Source organism: Stegodyphus dumicola, chromosome X1 (genome assembly GCF_044657685.1).
Source record: "Stegodyphus dumicola isolate Sdum_Otavi_A_Nest chromosome X1, ASM4465768v1".
NCBI lineage: Eukaryota > Metazoa > Arthropoda > Arachnida > Araneae > Eresidae > Stegodyphus > Stegodyphus dumicola.
This window is the reverse complement of record NC_140780.1, coordinates 225642590-225662700: the sequence shown is the minus strand read 5'-3', so window position 1 is coordinate 225662700 and position 20111 is coordinate 225642590. Positions and strand designations below refer to the sequence as shown.

The 20111-nt window shown below is 32.3% G+C and overlaps 1 protein-coding gene across 2 annotated transcripts in view; it reads left to right on the top strand.

Annotated features, from left to right (window-relative positions):
* Nucleotides 1-1135: 1135 nt before the first annotated feature.
* The window catches only part of LOC118201578 (uncharacterized), a 40398-nt gene continuing 21422 nt past the window's right edge, over nucleotides 1136-20111 (top strand). Inside the window, exons 1-2 of one of the 2 annotated variants that reach the window (XM_085808688.1) lie at nucleotides 1136-1265; nucleotides 14550-14682. In XM_085808688.1, coding sequence (XP_085664814.1) covers nucleotides 14644-14682 — 39 coding nt within the window. In that variant the 5' untranslated portion in view covers nucleotides 1136-1265; nucleotides 14550-14643. Of the gene's footprint in view, nucleotides 1266-13933; nucleotides 14090-14549; nucleotides 14683-20111 lie in introns of those variants that run through there. The other variant, XM_085808687.1, reaches the window with a different exon arrangement.

The following is a 20111-nucleotide window of genomic DNA, read 5'->3' as shown; positions in this document are numbered from 1 at the left end:
TTACTATAATGATTTGAAGAATAATAAATTGTAAAAATTTAAATTATAAATCGCAAAAATGGTCTACAGATGTTTGGGGGTCTCCGGTGACAACCAGCATGAAAAATGCATTAAGCACGATTATATATAACATAATGTTCTGCAGATAATATTTCAACATAATATATATCACATAATAAAAATTTCAAGTTGGCGTCATGGGCAAATCACGTAAAATGCGTGCTGCAGTCAACGTGTTAATTTTTACATTTTAAAGTATTCTTATTCTACATTTTTAGGATTTTATGAAGATCATTTGAACTTCAATTTTTTAAGACTTTGTGAAAAGTTGGTTCTAAATTTCTTTATATATATATAAGAACTCCTATACTCCTAGAAAAAAGTAATTTATATACAGTACAAAGTCTTTAATTCGGACTTGTCGGGACTTCGGCGATTCCGGATTATAGATCATCAATTTAAATCTGGTAAGATGGCATGCAGAAATTATAAAATTAAAATTCAACATGGTGAACTTTTTATTGAAATATTTTTTCTCTGTGACATTAGTTGCATCTACTACAAACTAAAGATTAAAGAACTGTTTTTAAAACATTTCGAATTCGTTGTCATATTGATCTATGAAGCACTAGATTAGTGAGTTTTTATTACATTATTGACAAATGTAGTTTTTAAACAATCAAAAAATGTTCAGAGGAGATAATTATTTGTCAAATATGAATGTGTTTTCAAAGCGAAAATAAATAATAAGTGATAAAAAGAAAATTAAGTTAGAACATTCACATTTCTAACAAAGTAATTTAATCTTTATAATACAATATATTTTACAATGATAACGCAAAATACAATGTGAAAGGTTATGCGAAGATTATGATAGTACCAAGAGTATTCAGCATTTCGTATAATCCTATTACCAGATAATAGTAACATTAAAATAAATTTTATCTGAGTGAGGTTTTCTTATTACAGAAAGAGTCAAATTATGCAATTACATAAACGAATGCACTTTCAGACAATATACTTAATACTGTTTACAAGTGCAAGCCAAAGTTCTGTTTATGTTACTCCTCGCCCTTCAGCGCATGCTCAAGAATCTCAATCCAGGCGAAACTAGTCGATTTGTCCATGACGTCAAAAATTCGAAAACCTGCTTCGTTGCTATTGGTTAGAAGAATTTAGACGTAACATAGAGCTTTCGACGTCATTTGTTTTGTCACGTGGTAAAGCTTCTCGTACTCCAGCCATACTTGTTCGGATTAGAGCGGGTATGTTTTAATCCTTTAAAAATATCAGTTAAGTCAGAGGTGATTTTATGTACAACTGAATTAATTCATATGTTAATATATATTTTCACTTTATGCAATACACACTTGAGAAATACCGGATCATTACAAAGGAAGGAAAATGGGTTATTTGCTTGAGAGGGTTATATTCATATAGCATTTTGCTAATGAAATGTTGGAAAAACAATATTTAACATAGTTTATTAATCTTTTATCGTGATACAACCACATTTTTAAGAACAAGATTAGAAAGTTTACAATTATACACCTAAATTTATCTCAGTTTTCACTCTGAGATGGAATCATAGGAAAAATATTGTTAATGATGGACTAGATCAAAGTAGTTATATAGAGAAAGCACACGTGGGATCTTTGCCTTTACTGAATAACATTTGCCAGTCAATTTACAGCAAAATATATATGCCTACATTGCCTACTGTCCATTAAATTAAATATAACCTTTGAATCGCTCTTAATATTCTTGTTTTAAAAGTAACTTGTCAGTTAATTTTATCAGTAACTTTTAGTATGCATTAGGTAGTAAGGAATATACATTTTAGACACATAAACATTGCTTGGATTATCCTAAATTTTCATTTATATTTTAAAATACACAGTGTCATTTCCATTATCTATTTCTACTTCATTACTTTTTTTTTTTTTTTTTTTTTTAAGGTGGGGATGATCTAGTGTGACAAATTGCATTTTGAATGTATTTTAAATTTACCATTAATATTTTAAACTACATTTTGCACCAATATTTATGTTTGCTCTCCCATTAAGGGAAACAAATATAATAATATAAGTTATTAAATTAAAATTCCTATATTTAAATTAAAATTCCTGTGTTTAATTCCATCTTTAACAACAGCCATAAAATATATGGAATTTACATTCTTACCACAGATGTGGTAAGTCATGAACTCATTGGCAACTTTGAAGAGCATTTGCAAACTTGTTGGTGAGTTAGGAGAGGGATGTTTGTTTGCATATCTTTAAATTTATTTCAACGATGCATCCACCACCACCTATTGTTTTACATTTTTCTTCTTCAATACAAGACACGCACAATTCTAGGCATTTTTTCACCGTTGTTTATCTTTTTAATAAAAAAAAAAAAAAAAAAACAGAAAATTGCAAAATTTTGGCACCAGAATCCTAAAATGAGAAAGGAAAGAGAGGCTTGTGATGCCTTTTATGTTGTATGCATGCAGAAAGCAACATCGCCAAAGATTTTACCAGAGACAACAGAAACTGCGGTATGTGGACCACCCGAATGCTGAAGTACTGAAATTCCCATAGGAGGGATCATAATCTGCAACCACACTGGTGAAAATATCTGGAGAAGTGCTGTATGGGAGAATGCTATGTGTATACTTGATGATAAATGATTTTTAGTGACATGTGTAGCCACATAAATTTTTCTTCGCATCATGGTTTAGACCATCTTTACTACTTTTCACAGCATTTTGGTGAAGTTCAGAAAATTAGAAAGTACCAAAATTCATCATTTTAGAATTATTTTGAGTAAGTTATACACTTTGTGAACTGTGATGAACAAAAATTAATAAGCTGTGCTTTCCTCAAACCAATTTTCTTTCTTCCACATAATGATTTATTTGCATATATCAGAACTTTACTATTGCAATATGCTTTTGGAATGATTATTATTTCAATCTATGAGATTTTTATTTTACCACCAAAGAAAACGCACAGACATCATTGCTGGGAAATAACTACCTCTAAAAATCTGACATGTATTAATAATAAATAGATACCTTTGTCACAATTTGAATTATCATTTTTAAAGCACACATGCTTTATACTTTATATTTAATTATGTTAAAAAAAAAAAAAAAAAAAAAGCACTATCTTACTTGATCTGGTTTTCCTACCTGAGCTGGTGAATGAACTCACTAGTTTGACTCATTGATTAAGATAACATAATCTGTATGTATGGCATTTACAGTTATATTATTCTTCAGTTCAGAACTAAGTAAGTGCTACATAGCAAAAAGTTAAAGTAGTTTTTTTTTAAAGTGACCATTGTTTCAGCTAACTTTGGTAGAAAAAATTAGCAGCCCTTAGATGCTTTGCCATGTTCAAGTAACCTAACCAAACCCTCGTTAGAACATTATAAGTGACTACAGCTATAGTTGTGCATAGAACTTTGCAAATAGAAGGATAAATAATATAAATGATTTTTTACAGATGAATCTGAATACATCAACACCATCAAGGATCACATCCATGGTCTGCATCAAAAAAATGCCACGTTATGTCATGCATTATGCATCCTCATACAGGTCTGAAACCAAGTGTAATCGTATGGTTCATTACATTCCAGTTGCCTTCATGTTTAATGCTTGCAGTTGCTTCACGTTTAATGCTAATTTCACGTTAAATGCATTATGTCATGCATTATGCATCCCCATACAGGTCTGAAACCAAGTGTAATCGTATGGTCCATTACATTCCAGTTGCCTTCACGTTTAAAGCTCATCGGTGGCCAGGGCAACCTGTATGAGTGCAATGGGCAGCAAGACATAGGAGCGTCAAAATTTTTAGAATTTTGGCAGGAACTGGAAGGCATAATTTGCAAGCAGCAGTTATTCTATTTAGGTGATAAAATATCTAGCTCTGGCTTCGCTAGCAGCCAAGCAGTAAAGTAGTTGACTACTGATAATTCGACCTGGGTTTACATTCTAGCGAACAGGTTGGCTGCACGTGTGTTTTCATAGTTTTCTGCATATATGAAATATGTATAAGCTAACTTCTCTTTGAAAGTACCTCTACCCTTAGCCAAGTTACTATACTGTAATCAAATAAATTAAACACCCCCCCCAAAAAAACAGCCTCCATGTTTATTGTGCAGTTGAACAGGTGCCATTGTTTAGGGCTACTGTAAATGATTTATCAGATTTAAAATTTCTAATATCGAAAATATTATGCATATTATAATGATTGAATCCAAGTAAAGAATGAGAAATTATCCAAATTTTCTTTACGTACAACAAATGTTTTGCTGTGTATGTTATGTGAGCACCAGCTACATTATGTACAAAAATACCATGTGAGCACCAGGTGCATTTTGTACATAACATTTTAACAGTACATTATGTACAAAAATGCACTCCTTAATGTTTGCCCAATCGAAGACTTCAAATGTTATAGATGATGCAGTATGGAAACTTGTACAAAAAATGTGAAATCAATAGCCATTTGGAAGTGTGCTATGTGATCAATGTTCATAAAATGTATGTAGCATGCGATGTAATTTTTTAGTTTCTAGTTCATTTCCAAAAATTGATTATTGTATGTATACCATTTATGAAAAGGCAGTGTTTTTAAAATATGATGAATCATTTATTATTACTCTGAGGTTTTCGAAGCTCACTGCTGTCTATCTTTAGAGGTTGTCTAGAACTAGTGATCAACAAGGAATGTATGGCACATAACAGAGAACAAATCCTAAATTCCCACCATTTTTTTTTATTGATCTATTAATCCCTTGATCTATGATTTCATCAGATCTGTTATCCACTGAATATATCAGGCCTATGATTATAAAAAAACTAACGTACCACAGTCTACCCATGGCTACATCAGCTGAAAACTGGTAATAACTGAAATCTACTTTTCTCACATATTCTAGGCGCACATCCAGTATCTGTTTATCTTCATGCAATGGCTGTACGAGGTGGTATACTCCAAGTTTAACTGTTTTTTAAACCATGTACTTTAAGTCTAACTGATTTGCTTACACATGTACAGTTAAACCATGTATTAAAATTTATTTGTATAATAAATATGGCTTTATCTCCCATCTTCAATAATGTTATGCTTTTAAGGGCCATCAGTGTTTTAAGATTACAACAGTTATTTATATTAATGTTAACCCCCAAAATATTAAATCATTGTGGAAATCTACAAATTAGACAAACTGCAATTATCATTTTCTTCTAATATTTAATCTAAAGCAATGGTTCTCAACCTTTTGACTAACGCGTACCATCTAAACTAAAATTGAAAACCTTTAATATCACCACCACTCCTGAACAAAGCTCAAATCACATAAATTTACGAGTGTTAGAAAAAAAACTCAATCAGGATGTTGGGTTTTAATTTTTTAATTTAATATTTAAAAATACTTTGCTTCTTTGTATACCATGGTTGAAAACCCCTGATGTAAAGAAATGTTCCTATGTTGTTTAGATTCATCCACAATCATTCTGCAAATAAATTGAGGAAATTTTTATATTTTTGTCTATTAACAGTCAAATGGTAACTGCGTTAAGTGATAATATCAGTAGAACATATTCGCTGTACTGATGATTTTCATACTCTTTCTCAAATGTACACATAACTACTAATAATTTATTCATAGTAAATCATTAATAGAAGATTTTACTCTTTGATGAAACACATTTTACTTAACTTATCTTTTATGCACTTTTGTAACATACATGGTAAACGTCAGTTTACATATTTTCTAATTAATATTTCTTTCACTTAAATCATCATTTCCTAGAAACCGGTATTGCTGTTTGTTATTAATTTTTCATTAAAATGCTTCCATAAGTTTTTTTTTTTTTCCTTCTCAGAATTTTACTTCATGTGATGAATAAGCATTATTTCCATTAAGTTGGAAAATTTGGATCTAGGAAAATATAAAGTTTGTCCAGTTTTGTCTGACATCATTCTAAATCTCAAAACAAATCTATAGCACATTACTTTAGAGACAATTTTGATTAAAAAATCTGTGCAAAATAACATTAACAAGAGAAATTATCCTAACTGTATCTAAGCAAATGTTCTGTGATACATATTTATGTAGGTATAATATATTTATGATATATTTTATTATAAAGATTAAGAGTTTTACTAAACATACATCACTTAACCTAGCTTCATATTTAAAGACACAAAACATTTGTACACTGATCTCAGGCAGGTCATGGCTGGCTTGGTCTTTCATGTATTTTCTATTCAGAAAAGCAGGTATGAGACAAATATCATTTAGTAGCTTCCATGAGAGCATCTCTCAAGCAAAATACTTGTCAAAATTAATTAATTAGCTATTAAAGGTACATTAAAAGCATGATGTTATGAAGAAGAGAAAAGTTTCACAAAGCAGAAAAAAAATCTCAATTACAAATTAGCAGGAAATCCAGCCTTAGTCCTACGAAGCTTTATTATAGCACTATTATATTTATTGTTTTAAACTCTAATTCATTTACTCAGAAAAACCATTCTATTAAGAAATTTTATATAACAATCATTAAGAAAAATATATTGTTTTTATATGACTACTTCATTTTAGACAACATATTACTTTATGAAGCCAAATAATAGATATACAAGACTTAGTTGAATATCAATTGTGTAGATCTTTTGAAATTTTAATATATAATTAGGTGCTTTATTAGTGTTGGAAACATGATTTTGTAAGTAATTATTTTCTTCTCAGAAGCTGTATTTTTGTCTTAAATCTGGCTGGTATTTTCTAGGGAAGATAATCTTTTAGAAGACTTTTGCTTACATTTTTGTTTGATTTATCCCTTAGAAAATTTCATGAATATCATGATGTTGACTGAGCAATGCTACTAAGGCATTAGTTTTATATCATTATGCCACAATGGCAAATGGTATGTGAGCGACTAAATGGCTAGTCAATAAGACAGTGATTATTTCTGGTGTTTTTTATTAAACACGATCTGTAGCTTTCATAAGTATAATAAAATCTGAGATAGAGTTAGTAATTCATCATGAATTAACTTGACTGCTTTATGTAATCTTAAACAATGCCTAAGACCTATGGAAAAGCCACTTTAATAAGGGAGTGTACCAAGTGTCTTTCTAAATTTACAGCTGATATCACTCAAAACAGTTTTATGTATCTTATCATGCACATAAATTATGTCATGATGCAAAATATTTTCCCAACATGATGATAATATAAGTCGAGCCTCCAGCAATGCACACTTCACATTATCAGATATACCCCATTAAATAGAGAGTTCCTGATTTCGAAGCAGAAAACCACTGTACACATATATAACAATCCTGTAACTGTCTAGTAGTGGGTGGTTTTACTATACTTTACCTTGTTGTAATGATGCTATTAATTATATCTTCAAAGATATCCCTAATTAATATATATTCAAATATTAATTTGATCCAAGACACTCTGATATTTATTAGTAACAAAGTGTCATGCACATATTATGCGAATATAATTATTTTGGCTTTGTATATATTGTTAATGTTTACTTCAGGACAGTTTGGCTATGTTGTAATTGTAAGTCACTTTGTTTTTTATTTGCAATCTACTGGTGGTTGGGAAAAGTATAAAAGAAAATCATCTAATATGAATGTGTTGTCAACTCCATTGATGGCTGCATGAAGACTTTAGGCGCTATCTATCCTGCATCAATCATTTTTTATACAGAAATATGCAATAGTTTTATAAACTATGTAAAGTACTTACTCTTGAAGTCTCTTAGATAACTGTTAATCAATAATACACTATTAGCCATTAAAATTGCTATAGCATGAAGGGAAGCAAATAAAAAAATATTTGTTGTGCATAAATAGTATGGCATGAAAATAAAATGATTAAATTTGTAAGCAGCTTGGGGGTTTACAAGGATGCGAAATCAGTCGAAACAACTGCTCCACCTGGCAGCTAAAAACGGCCCTTATCCAGTTAGGCACTGAGTAGAATTTCACTTGACTGACAGAAATCGGCATCTCATTCCATTCTGATTCAAGTCCATGCCACACTTCATCAATAGTATTAGATGGAGAGGGTTGCTAGGCCAGTCCTCAGCAAACCACGAGCAGGTATTTTCAATGGGTGACAGATCTGGAGACCGTACAGGCCAGGGCAGCAATCAAATGCACTGCATACCGAGGAAGGTCAGAACACAATGTGCAACATGTGGTCTTGAATTATCCTGTTGGAAGATTGCATTTGGCAGGCCTCAAAGATAGGGCACAACCCCTGGATGTAAGATGTCACAAATGTACCGATCTGGCATTCAAATTACCATCGATCCAAACTAAAGATGTGTGTGCCATGTGCTCAGTGGCTGCCTATACCATCACATTAGGGTTCTTATGCTGATACTGAATGCAACCAGGTAATGTGCGGTCTCCTTGGAGCCTCTAGACACTTATACGATCATCAGAATAATGCACACAGAAACGGGACTCGTCTGAAAAGACAACATTGTACGCCTCCTATATCCAGCTTTGTTGTTGGACACACCACAGTAGTTATCTTTCTCTGGGCTGCATTGTTAAGGAAAGCTAAAGTAATGGACACTGTGCTGATAGTCCTTGCTGATGCAAATGTTGACATACCGTACGAGCAGATACTGGGCATGCTGCAAATATGCCCGTTTTCTGACTAATGGTCTGTGATGTGGTTGTAAATTTGGAGGGCTGACCTCACAATATGCCTGTCCTTTCGGATATTAATCATGGGACGGCAATGAGATCCTGCATGCCGTTCAGTATAATCCTCAGCATTCCATACATGCCATATTCGCTTAACAGTGGTTGGATGTCGACTAGTGCAACGGGCGATATCACAGAACGATAATCCACACACTCTATAGGCAACAATCCTGGCTCTATTGAATTCTGACCCTTGCTGGTAAGCATTTCTTCTTATTATTCAAGGCATACCATGATATTCTGAGCACATTCCAACCTTGCAAAGTGCTTTCCGAATGACAAATCCACTACACAGTTTTTTGAAATTATTAATTCACCATGCCAAACTTTGCCTAGAAATACCATAATGACCGTTTCCAAGTTTTTGAATGCTTATTTTTTTCCTGCGATTCACATAAATTAGTATGCAACTGAATACCCACATCCAAAACTGAAACAATGTTTTTTGATACATTACTTGTGACAATGACAAAGTAGTGTTCTAGTTTGCCTTTTTGTACCTTTTTAAAAGACAGACATCATCAGAAGTTACTCTATATTTTTAAATAATCGAAAACAATATTCTTTTTCAGAATATCGGTTATTACTGCAAATATTAACAGTCCTCCATTTTTTAATTTTAGTTCCAGAAAATATTAACATACCAATGAAATATTAAAAGATTAAACTGTTCTTCTGTCAAAAATTTTCAAAAATACAAAACCAATCTTGTTTTACTGAAAAATAAATAAAAAATCTCTTCATGCCAAGCTCCAACTCCCTCAAAATTGAATCTCTAATGTTAAATCAAAATTCTCTAACATTATATCACAACCTCTGATATTTGAAAATCTAAAGTACAATAATAAATACTTTTATGCTCCGGTAACGAAATTTCTTTTGCATAATATATTTTGTTTGCCGAAATTTGTCTTCCTAGTAAACATATCTTATGCCGTCCAAATAAAATACTTCAAGCGTTATGTCTGAAAAGGTTTGTGTTCTATATTCTTTACCAGCTGTACCTTTTAGCGGTTTATTATTAATTCAGAATTGTATATGCATACAAAATTTATTACGTCTTATACAGCAAACTACAAATTACATTTTCACAACAGTTCAGAATCCATTAGAGCTGGAGCAAATCGCATGTATTCGTTACCGAGTAACGGGTACATCGGTTGACTCGAAGTACCGATTCGGTACTCACAAATTCATTTCGTTACTCGCATCTGTCGTATGATGCGGTTTATTCGAGTACGAATGATGTGGTTGCTATGCGAATACGTATGATGCGGTTGCTATGTGAATACGAATGATGCGGTTTCTATGCGAATACGAATGATGCGGTTGCTGTTCGAATACGAATGATACATTTGCTAACAATACCCGTGTGCCACATTTTTCAGGTATTGTTTAAATAAGAATATGTAGGTTAATATAAGTTCTTTACTTCCTTGTACGAAATAAAATGAAGTAAGTATTGTAATCGAGAAAAATTTTTGCGTATCATATTTCAACGGAAATATCCATTTTTGACGATTACAGAATCCATGTGAATTATTTTTTTGGATGACGTCTGTACGTACAAACACAATTTTTTTTTTTAATTCCAGAAACGGATTGTTAAATGTAATCCCATTTACTCTAAGCTGATACTTATGACTAATGATTATGACTCTAAGTTGATACTTGAAAGGGATTTTTTCGTGATGTGTAAGTACGTATATATGCATTTCGCATAACTCAAAAACGATTAGTTCTGAAACGTTGAAATTTTGTATATGGGCCTGTTATAACATCTAGACGTGCACCTCCCTTTTTATTGCAATCGGTAATACTACAAAACGTAAATATGTATATTTTAAAGAAATTATAATTAAATGTAAAGTACATATATATATATATATCCTTATAATTAAATGTAAAGTACACACATATATATATAAATATAAAATAAAAGACAAGTAAGGCGAAAATAAAAGCCTTGGTTTTTATTTTATTTATTTATCACTAAGTAAGTTAATTGGCTTTTATTATTTTACCAGAGTATAGATAGAAATTTGGTTATGTAGCCTATTCTAAAACGACGTTTCGTCGCTGCCTTCCCCCACCAATTCCCTTTTTTTTTTCGGTTTCGGATTATTTGGTTACGGCAATGCACACTAGGGCTATTGCCTAAGGGAAAGGATGCCTTCGTGGAGGACTTTTTAAAGGAAACTGGCTCATATGCAAGTTACACATGGGGAAAGCCACGAAAACGCCCGTGCAGCCAGCCGTTAGCCGGGAATTGAACTCCGGAACGAACTATTAGTCTTCAGCGACTTTACCGCTCGAGCGCTGGTGGGCTCTTCGCTGTTTGCAAAATAGGTGTTCACTTTACGATAAAGCAAGCACCTGTTTTCTTCAATTAAAACAGGTTAGACGATATGACTCTTACTACTTCATTCTCACTTAGCTTTTGATTTCTAATATTGATTCAATATTTTCTGTAGACATTCTGATTAGAATAATGGATTTCAAACATGTGCAAAAGGTGTGTATCTGAATATAATTAGGTTTTTATAACATACGGCCCATTTTATTAATTTATAAAACAATATTATCGCTGTTTAGAACCACATTATCGCTTGAAAGAAAGCAAAAATGTGAGAAATGTATAATGAACATTAATATACATGCTTTACTAGAATTTCACCCTTTCGTCATTAGCGGTTCTGATGAAAGGAATGGGGAGAAGCAGCAAACGAAGTAACGAATAATCGACAAATAACGAAATCTAACCTTTAATGCCGTCTCCCAGTTTCTTTAGCCCACCAGCGGTCCAGCGGTAACGTCGTTGAACACTGGTAGTTCGGTCTGAGGTTCAAATCCCGCGAACGGGCTGTCTGCATGGGTGTTTTCGTGGTTTGCCCCATGTGTAAGTGTATATCAGCCATTTCCCTTAGAAAGTCCTCCACGAAGGCATCCCTCCTTTAGGCAGATAGCCCTAGTGTGCTTTGCCATAATTAAATACACCAACACCAACCCAGTTTCTTTATTTGTATTTGGGAAAGTTTTATTGTCATTATGAAAAGTGAAATTTGATATGGATACCGCATAACTTTTTAAATTATGCTTATTTTTGCTGCACTTCATTTAAACTTATTTCCTCGAATTATTCTAACTTAATTAAGCAATACCCGAAGGCAAGTTACAAATGGCATCAAACACTGCAAATTTTGAAATTAAATTTCCCGGTCAATCTCTGTCTACGAGACTCAAACTTCTTGTACTTTTATTTTTTCATAACGAGTATAAAACTTTGCCAGCTATAAATATAGGAACCAGAAGACAACATTAAAAGTTAGATTTCATAATTTGTCCAAAATTAATTCTTTTTAAAATTTGACATTGACAAAATATGAATATTTTCGTCATTTAAAATACTTCTGTATTTTTCTTGCACCGTATTTAAACTTGCTTCTTCGAGTTATTGACATTAAATTACATTAATTCCGTTATCTATTAGAAAATAATTATAGAAAATCATCTAATTACGACATCTTTAAGACGTCACTTTCTAAGAGATCTGTATTTTTGTGAACATAAACAAACATTGGTAGTGAACATCACCTTTTTAAGACCACGACATGTAAAATCCTCTAAAAAGCATGAATGGTTGCATTTAAAGAGGACCCATTGCTTTTAATAAAGAATGTAACATTAATGTTAATTATACATGTTTTTGGTGTGTGTGTGCCAAAATAGTGATACCGTGGTTCTGTTGCTTTAGAAATGTGTGAAATTAAAAAAATGGGTACAATATAACAAAAATGTTGTTATATTTAGATACAACACCTTCTGAACATGTCTGAAATTCATTCTTCTGCTCAGCATAATTCGTCTGCATAAAATAATAAATAGTATTAGAAATCAAAAGCGAAGTCGAAGTAGAAACAGTCATCTCTTCTAAACCATTTTAATTGAAGTAAACAGACGTTCGTCTTATCGTAAAGTAAACACCTATTTTTCAAACAGCGGATAAAACGGGAAAGAGGGAATTGGTGGGGGAAAGGCAGCGAACGAAATGACACTTTTTGGAACTGGAATGAAATGAGAAAGGACGAAAAGGTACTAAGCCAATAAGACTGTCAAGGTCTGGTATTTTACTTTATAATTTAACTATTCATCCTAAATTTAAGAATTATTTTAATTTTTATTTGTCTTTACATTTTTGTTAAATTTTACTTATAAGTATTTTATATTTCAGTTGCTAATTATTACGTTACTTTAAATATTCATTATTTTAATCACTATTTTTTATTATTTTAATTAATAAGTTTTTTACTAAGTAATTTTTTATTATTTTAATTACTAATTAATGTTATTATTGTAATATTTATTTTATTTATTTATTTTTTATTTTATTTTTTCCTATTTTCCTGACGGCCTTCCGTAGGCGCTTCTGACTTCTGACTTTTGTGACACAACAAAAAGAGGTGAATTATTTCCATCCAAAAATACGACGTAAAACTCCCTATCGCATAGGGCCCCTAGAGCCGTATACCGATAAAATAGGCTCAGGATACGAATACCGATGGATTTTACCGAAAGTAACGAGTAACGATACGACAGTAACGAGTACTAGTTCACCGAGTAACGAATACATACGGGTACACAATTTCTCGTTACTTCTACAGCACTAGAATCCATGCAATCGGCTTGTCACGTGACCAAACAAGTGACTTTTTTACGTAGCAAGTCGGTCAGCCAATAGTGATTCAGCATTGTCACAGCAGGTGGTACGGCGAGTACGTTTTAGGAACATGCAAGTGGGGTAGGGTTTGGAAATACGCGTCCAGACTAGTAGATCTCTGCGACGCTTATTGGGAAGATCATCATCCGAAATTATGGCTTTATTAAGCGTTAATTCATCATCAGTATTGGTTGAAGAATCGTCATTAATTTTAATAGTGTTACGGCTCCAAGCATTATCTGAAAGGCAACAATTATTAGTACATACTTCATTAGAATTTAAGTAATGATTTTTAATTATGGAATCCTGACATGATTTAAGATTTTGTTCATTTAAAATCTTATTCATGTCTAGCTAGCTAATGAGGAAGGAATGAAATTTTTTCTCAATTTCAGTAAATGAGCCATATTGCTCCTTGGGTTTTTTTTTCTTCAAGATCCCTGATTTGAATATTATAGTATTCAATCAACTCCTTTGTCCTTCGCTAGCTTTGCGGTTTATCAACGCAGGCTGGTAATATCCCAAACTTCTCTTTGGCAACACTGATAGTAGAACGGTTTTGCGGCGTCCTTTCCTATATTGTTCTTTGTCTCAAACGAAACGTAAACGAAAGAGGTATTCTAAGGTACGATTCGTGCTTAAGTAAACTACTGTTTAATAATTTTCAACTTTATAACGTATTAGTAAATTAACATTGAATGTACAAGATAATTATGAAACTTAGCATGTTTAATATTTCAGGAGTAGAATTTTTGGGTAAAGTGCAGAATCACCCACTTATTTGTTTGGCTCTTTTTACAAGAGTAAGAAGAATTGGATTTTTGTCAATTTTCTTTGACTTTTTAAGCGATGTGTACATGGATAAATTCAAAGTGTGCGCAATGCAATTTTTGTGTAATTCTGGGATGGTTTTTTAAGTGAAAATAGTTCGATGTGTACATGCATACCGACTATGTGCAATAAAAACTCGCCAAGCAATGGGTATTTCTGCACTTTCCACGAATTTTACTTTAATAGTTCATGAAACTGAAAGTTCATTTTATTTTGACAATATAATAATTAAAGATAAATTTCCTTTTACATAGAATTCATCATCGTCTGCAAAGTTTTCCTGTCTCCAGCCTTTCTGTCGGAACAAATTCCTGACATAAATTATTGCGTGGTAAAATTAAAGCAAAGATGTCGGATAACGAACAACCCCCCATGAATAATGATCCGGTAAGTAAATAATTTGTTAAGAAGAGTTATTGTTTCTTTGATAAGGCAAAAAGCCAACTACTGCGAAGAGCCCTTTGGCGAGAATTTTTTGTCACTAAGCTCTCCAGTGGTATTAATAGTACTAGAATGGGGTTTTCGGTTGATCTTTGGATTATGGTAACTTGGCAATTTTTTGGCGAAAATTTGGCGACCGACTCTGCTACAGCAACCGTTTATTTTATTTTTTTTTTTTGCCGCCATTTTGTCTTCACGAAGTAAAGACATGTTTCTTTTCTTTTTATTTACTGAATGCTTTTTCCAACAGTCTACTAGCCGAATTACACTTATGCTAGAAATTTTATGTAACAAAACTGCTTAATCATGACAAATATTAACTGCAAAATTTGGAAAAAGTGTACAATCGCAAACTCCTTGCACGTTTTTCAGAATAGCACATACACATAAACCATTTACACGTCGACTTATTTTTACTTAAAACAAATCCCAGAATTGCACAAAAATGGCATTGCACACACTCTTAACTTTATCCATCTACACTGCTATTTTCTCATAAATTGCAAAAATTTGCACGAAAATGCAAAAACATTTTGTGAATCTTTAAACTCGGTAAAAAGCACAAATATGAAATTACCTGATCGCGAAAAAGTATATACCCTTTCCAAGGATGAACATTTGCACGTATAAAATATCAAAAACCTTTTACCCCTAAATTATATATAAACATCACCAACGAATTCATACCGTAAACATTACAAATACTTAGTGTCAAATATTTAAGTTATTTCCATGCACGTTTACTTCAACTGAAACGTATACCAAATTCCTACAAACATAAAATTCATAAAATAACTATCATTTAATTAAAATATCACTAAACCATGTACACGTCGACTTATTTTTACTTAAAAAAAACATCCCAGAATTGCACAAAAGTTGCATTGCGCACACTATTCACTATGTCCATGTACACTGCTTTTTTCTCATAAATTAGAAAAATTTCACGAAAATGCATGAAAATTTTGTGAATCTTTAAATCTGGTAAAAAGAACACATATGAAATTACCTGATCGCGAAAAAGTATATACCCTTTCCAAAGATGAACATTTCCACGTATAAAATAAATAAAATACTTTTACCTCTAAATTATCTATAAACATCACCAACGAATTCATACCTCAAACATTACAAATGGTTACAAATACTTAGAGTCAAATATTTAAATTATTTCCATGCACGTTTACTTCCACTGAAACGTATACCAAATTCCTACAAACACATAATTCACAAAATAACTATCATTTAATTAAAATATAATTAAATTCAAAAACACTCCTTAAAATATAAATAAGCACATACATTAAATTAATAAAAATTAGCTTACAATCCTAATTACTTTAAACTAAATCGTTGCTAATAACAATTTTCCAATAATACCATATTACTTTATTTACTCCTTACATTTAGAACAATGCATAAAAATAATATTCTCAAATAATTAAAAATACTAACTTACCTAATCTTCTTCAGAATCTTGATTACGTGGCCGATAAACTTTTCTTATTTCCTCCGCTAAATAAAAAGCAAGCGTATGTGCACCTGTTTCAGGATCTTTAAAATCATACTTATAGTTCATAGCAAGGTACCAGGTAAAATAAATAACTTAATAAAACATCTTTACTTCTATCTCGCACAACCTTAAAAAAACACTTATTACTACCCCTTTCAATCCCATTAAATACCCATTTCGAATTCACTTTAGTTAAAGCCATTGGATTCAAAAATTAACCAACACTGTTTCACACAACGCAGAATAAAGCTAAATACAAAATTTCCAGATTTCCTCCCTTTTCCGATTAAAGAATTGTAATTCGTTCATTAATGTCACATGACATATCTCATGATCTCTCATTTCCCTCACACAAAATAATGCGTAATCGGAACTGAGTACTTCTGACATTATTATCAAAGTCATAGGTAGTAACCTTTATCGCCTCCAAAATGTCGCCAAACTACCAGTTACCATATTCCAAAGATCAGCCACGTTTTCTTCCTCAAAGGATCCATTGGCGCGGATGCATATTTATTCGCCAACCTCACCAATGGCTAATCGGCCATGATTTTATCGGTGTATTGTCAAAGAATAGTATTGTTAGACATTCTTTGGTATATTTAAGTTGCAAGATATTTATCATAGTGAAGCCATGATTTTAGCGGTGTACAAGTCAAGTTATAAGATATTTAGCATATAGAAGTAAAATAAATAGGTTGATAATGACATTTAGCGGTGTATAGTTAACCCGGGAGGACCCACGATGTATTATTTAATACGAGAATGCGCGTCGCAATTAAATGACATACAAATGAAACATATTACTGTCAAAAGTCATTAATCCGGACTCGTCGGGACTTCGGCGATTCCGGATTATCGATTTTTCCGGATTATAGATCATCAGTTTAAATCTGGTAAGATGGCATGCAGAAATTACAAAATTAAAAATATGAAACCGTAATTTATGAAATAAAGAACAATTATGATCTAAAGGGTATCAAAATTTACAAAAAGAAAAAGCTTAATATTTATTTGTTTACTTTATTAAACATTTCTTTCAATGTAAGTTGCTTCGTTTCATGTGATAATACTTTCTCTTTAATTCTATTAAACAGACATAATTTCTTGTTTAGCTACAAAGTTCCGCTGTTCAAATCCTATAATTGCTGTGTTGAGAATACCGACTAATTTGTCAATCGAAATGTTTTCATTTTCAATAACCTCTGGGTCACTTTCTTCACTATCGGAAGCGAATTATAATGACGAGGAACTTGATTTAAATCATATCAAAGACGGAGTACATCGAAATGAAATACTACACTTAGTATGGAATTATAAACCAAATAAAATAAAAACATCTGCCTTGAAGATAAGGATAGTGCTGACAGATCAACTTCCAATCCGCGGTGTGAAATTGATAAACAGATTTCGGATTTCAAAACATACTTTCGCTTTTTAGATACAAATTACATATTAGTAAATATATATCGGAAATTCTATTTGACATAATCTTTCTAATCTATCATAATCTAATAATGACGTTTCTGCTTCCCCCCCTCTGCCGCAGAGCAGCGTGAAATTGATAAACAGATTTCGGATTTCAAAACATACTTTCGCTTTGTAGTAAATATATATCGGAAATTCTATTTGACATAATCGAAAGTTCAAGCTTACTTTTATAAAATTGCTCTAACAGTCTGCAAAAAATAATAAGCCGGATCCATTTCGAAGATTAAGGAACAACGCAATCTGCAACATTAACTGAATTAGATAACTTTAGCTTAGCGTATAACTCCGTTACACATTAAACGCGCATGCGCACAAACATATTCGCAGCCGTAAGGGTCTTACGCGCTCTCGTGAACGCGACGCATGCGCAGAAAGTTTGTAGCTTTGAGGTCCTGATTATAGATCATTCCGGATTATGGGTGTCCGAATTAACGACTTTTGACTGTATTACAATTCAGTAAAATAATGCATTATGTATTAATTGCAACATTTATTATATACAATAACTTAAAAATAATGTTAATTTGAAAATTAATAACAAATAAAAGTACTTGCGTTTTCTTCAGATGACTAGGAATCATTGATTTCTATGAGAAATTTGTGTTTTTTTATTTTTGAGTGCAATTATAACCCAAATTATGCAGAATTATTACATGGAAAATGAGTTATATAATTAATTTTCCACTTAATTAGGTTCAAGAAGAATTAGATATTTTGTAGTTTATACATGAAGCTTTTATTTCACAGTGTTCTCGACATATTTTTTTTTTACACTTCACACAAACAATTTTTGATTTTTTGTTTTTATTTTCCTTGAGCACATGTAACATCTTCGGTAACATAATTTTCTTTTCTGTGTTTGCGAATCTTCAAGAGAATCTTTGTTGTATTCCTTCTGTTTCTGTTATGATTTCAAATGAGGATCTAAAAGTGCAAAGGCCAAATCAGAAGTGCCTCCGGCTAATCTTTGGAATATGGTAACAGGTAGTTTGGCGACATTTTGGTAAGGTGATAAAGGTTACTAGCTAGGACTTTAGAAGTGTACATGGATAAAGTCAAGAGTGTGTGCAATGCCTGTTTTGTGCAATTCTGGGATTTTTTTTAAAGTGAAAATAGGTCGACGTGTACATGGATGATACCGTGTATGTGCAATTCTTAAAAACGCGGCAAGCAGTTTGCGATTCTGCACTTTCTCCCAATTTTGCACCTAATCTTCGTCTTGATTAAGCACTTTTGTTCCATAAAAGTTCTAGCATAAGTGTAATTCGGCTAGCAGATTATTGGAAAAAAATGTGGAGTAAAAAAAAAAAAAACATGCCTTTACTTTGTGAAAACAAAATGGCGTCCAAAACAAAACTAGCAGGTTGCTGTAGCAGGGTTGGTCGTCAAATTTTCGCCAAAAAATCGCCAAGTTACCATGATCCAAAGATTAACCGTGACTCCTATTCCTGAGCTTCTCTGGTGGAGTTTTAGTGGATAAAAGCAAGATCCTTGATTTTATGCCGGCAATATTTAATAGCGAAAATAATATGCCCATCAGTTTGATATTCTGGTCAGAGAATAAGTGCACCCATTTCGTCGACTATATCAACTGCTCCTTTTGTCATGTTATAAAAAGTAATTACTTCAGATTTCTTCAAATCTTCCATGCTTTCATCAATATGGTCATCATTGTGCATAGTTGACAAAAGGTTAAAACATTTGTTGTTCTCAGCCATATAAGAAAGTAGCATTATATCCTTTTGAAACCCCAAGAGAGTTGAATGCTGTTCTCTATTCTTATTCAACACAGATTCAGGTGGGATAATCTTATCCTTGCATATTTTTCCCATGTTCAAAGTATAGAAGGTTCTAAAATCAACCACAGTAAATATCTTTATACCATATCTTGCAGGTTTCTTAGGCTTATACTGCCAAAAGGAGCATCGTCCTCGAAAAGGTTCTAGCTTTTCTTCCAAAGTCGTGTATTTCCCTACATGATATAATTTCTGACAATTCTCGACAAAATTTTTGAACAAATCTCTTATTTCAGCTAATTTATCACTCTTTCTTCTGTCATCCCGTGTTACGACATTATCAAATCGTAAGAAAGAAATGAATGAAAAGAAAATATATAGTTCATTTGTTTTATGAAAAATATCCAGTCTTGTTCCATCAGTCACCCATAATTCCCTAACATTTACATAGGAGGATTTGTGTAACCCACCTATGTATGAGACCTAAAAAAGCAAGAAACTCTTCTTTCTCCATAGGTTTCGCGTCTCTTAAAATTTCCCGAAATATTTTTTACATAAGTATTAGAGCATCTCGCAATCATTTCAATCATTGTGTCATCAATATTAGCTTCCATGCATCGATGAGTGAAGCCACA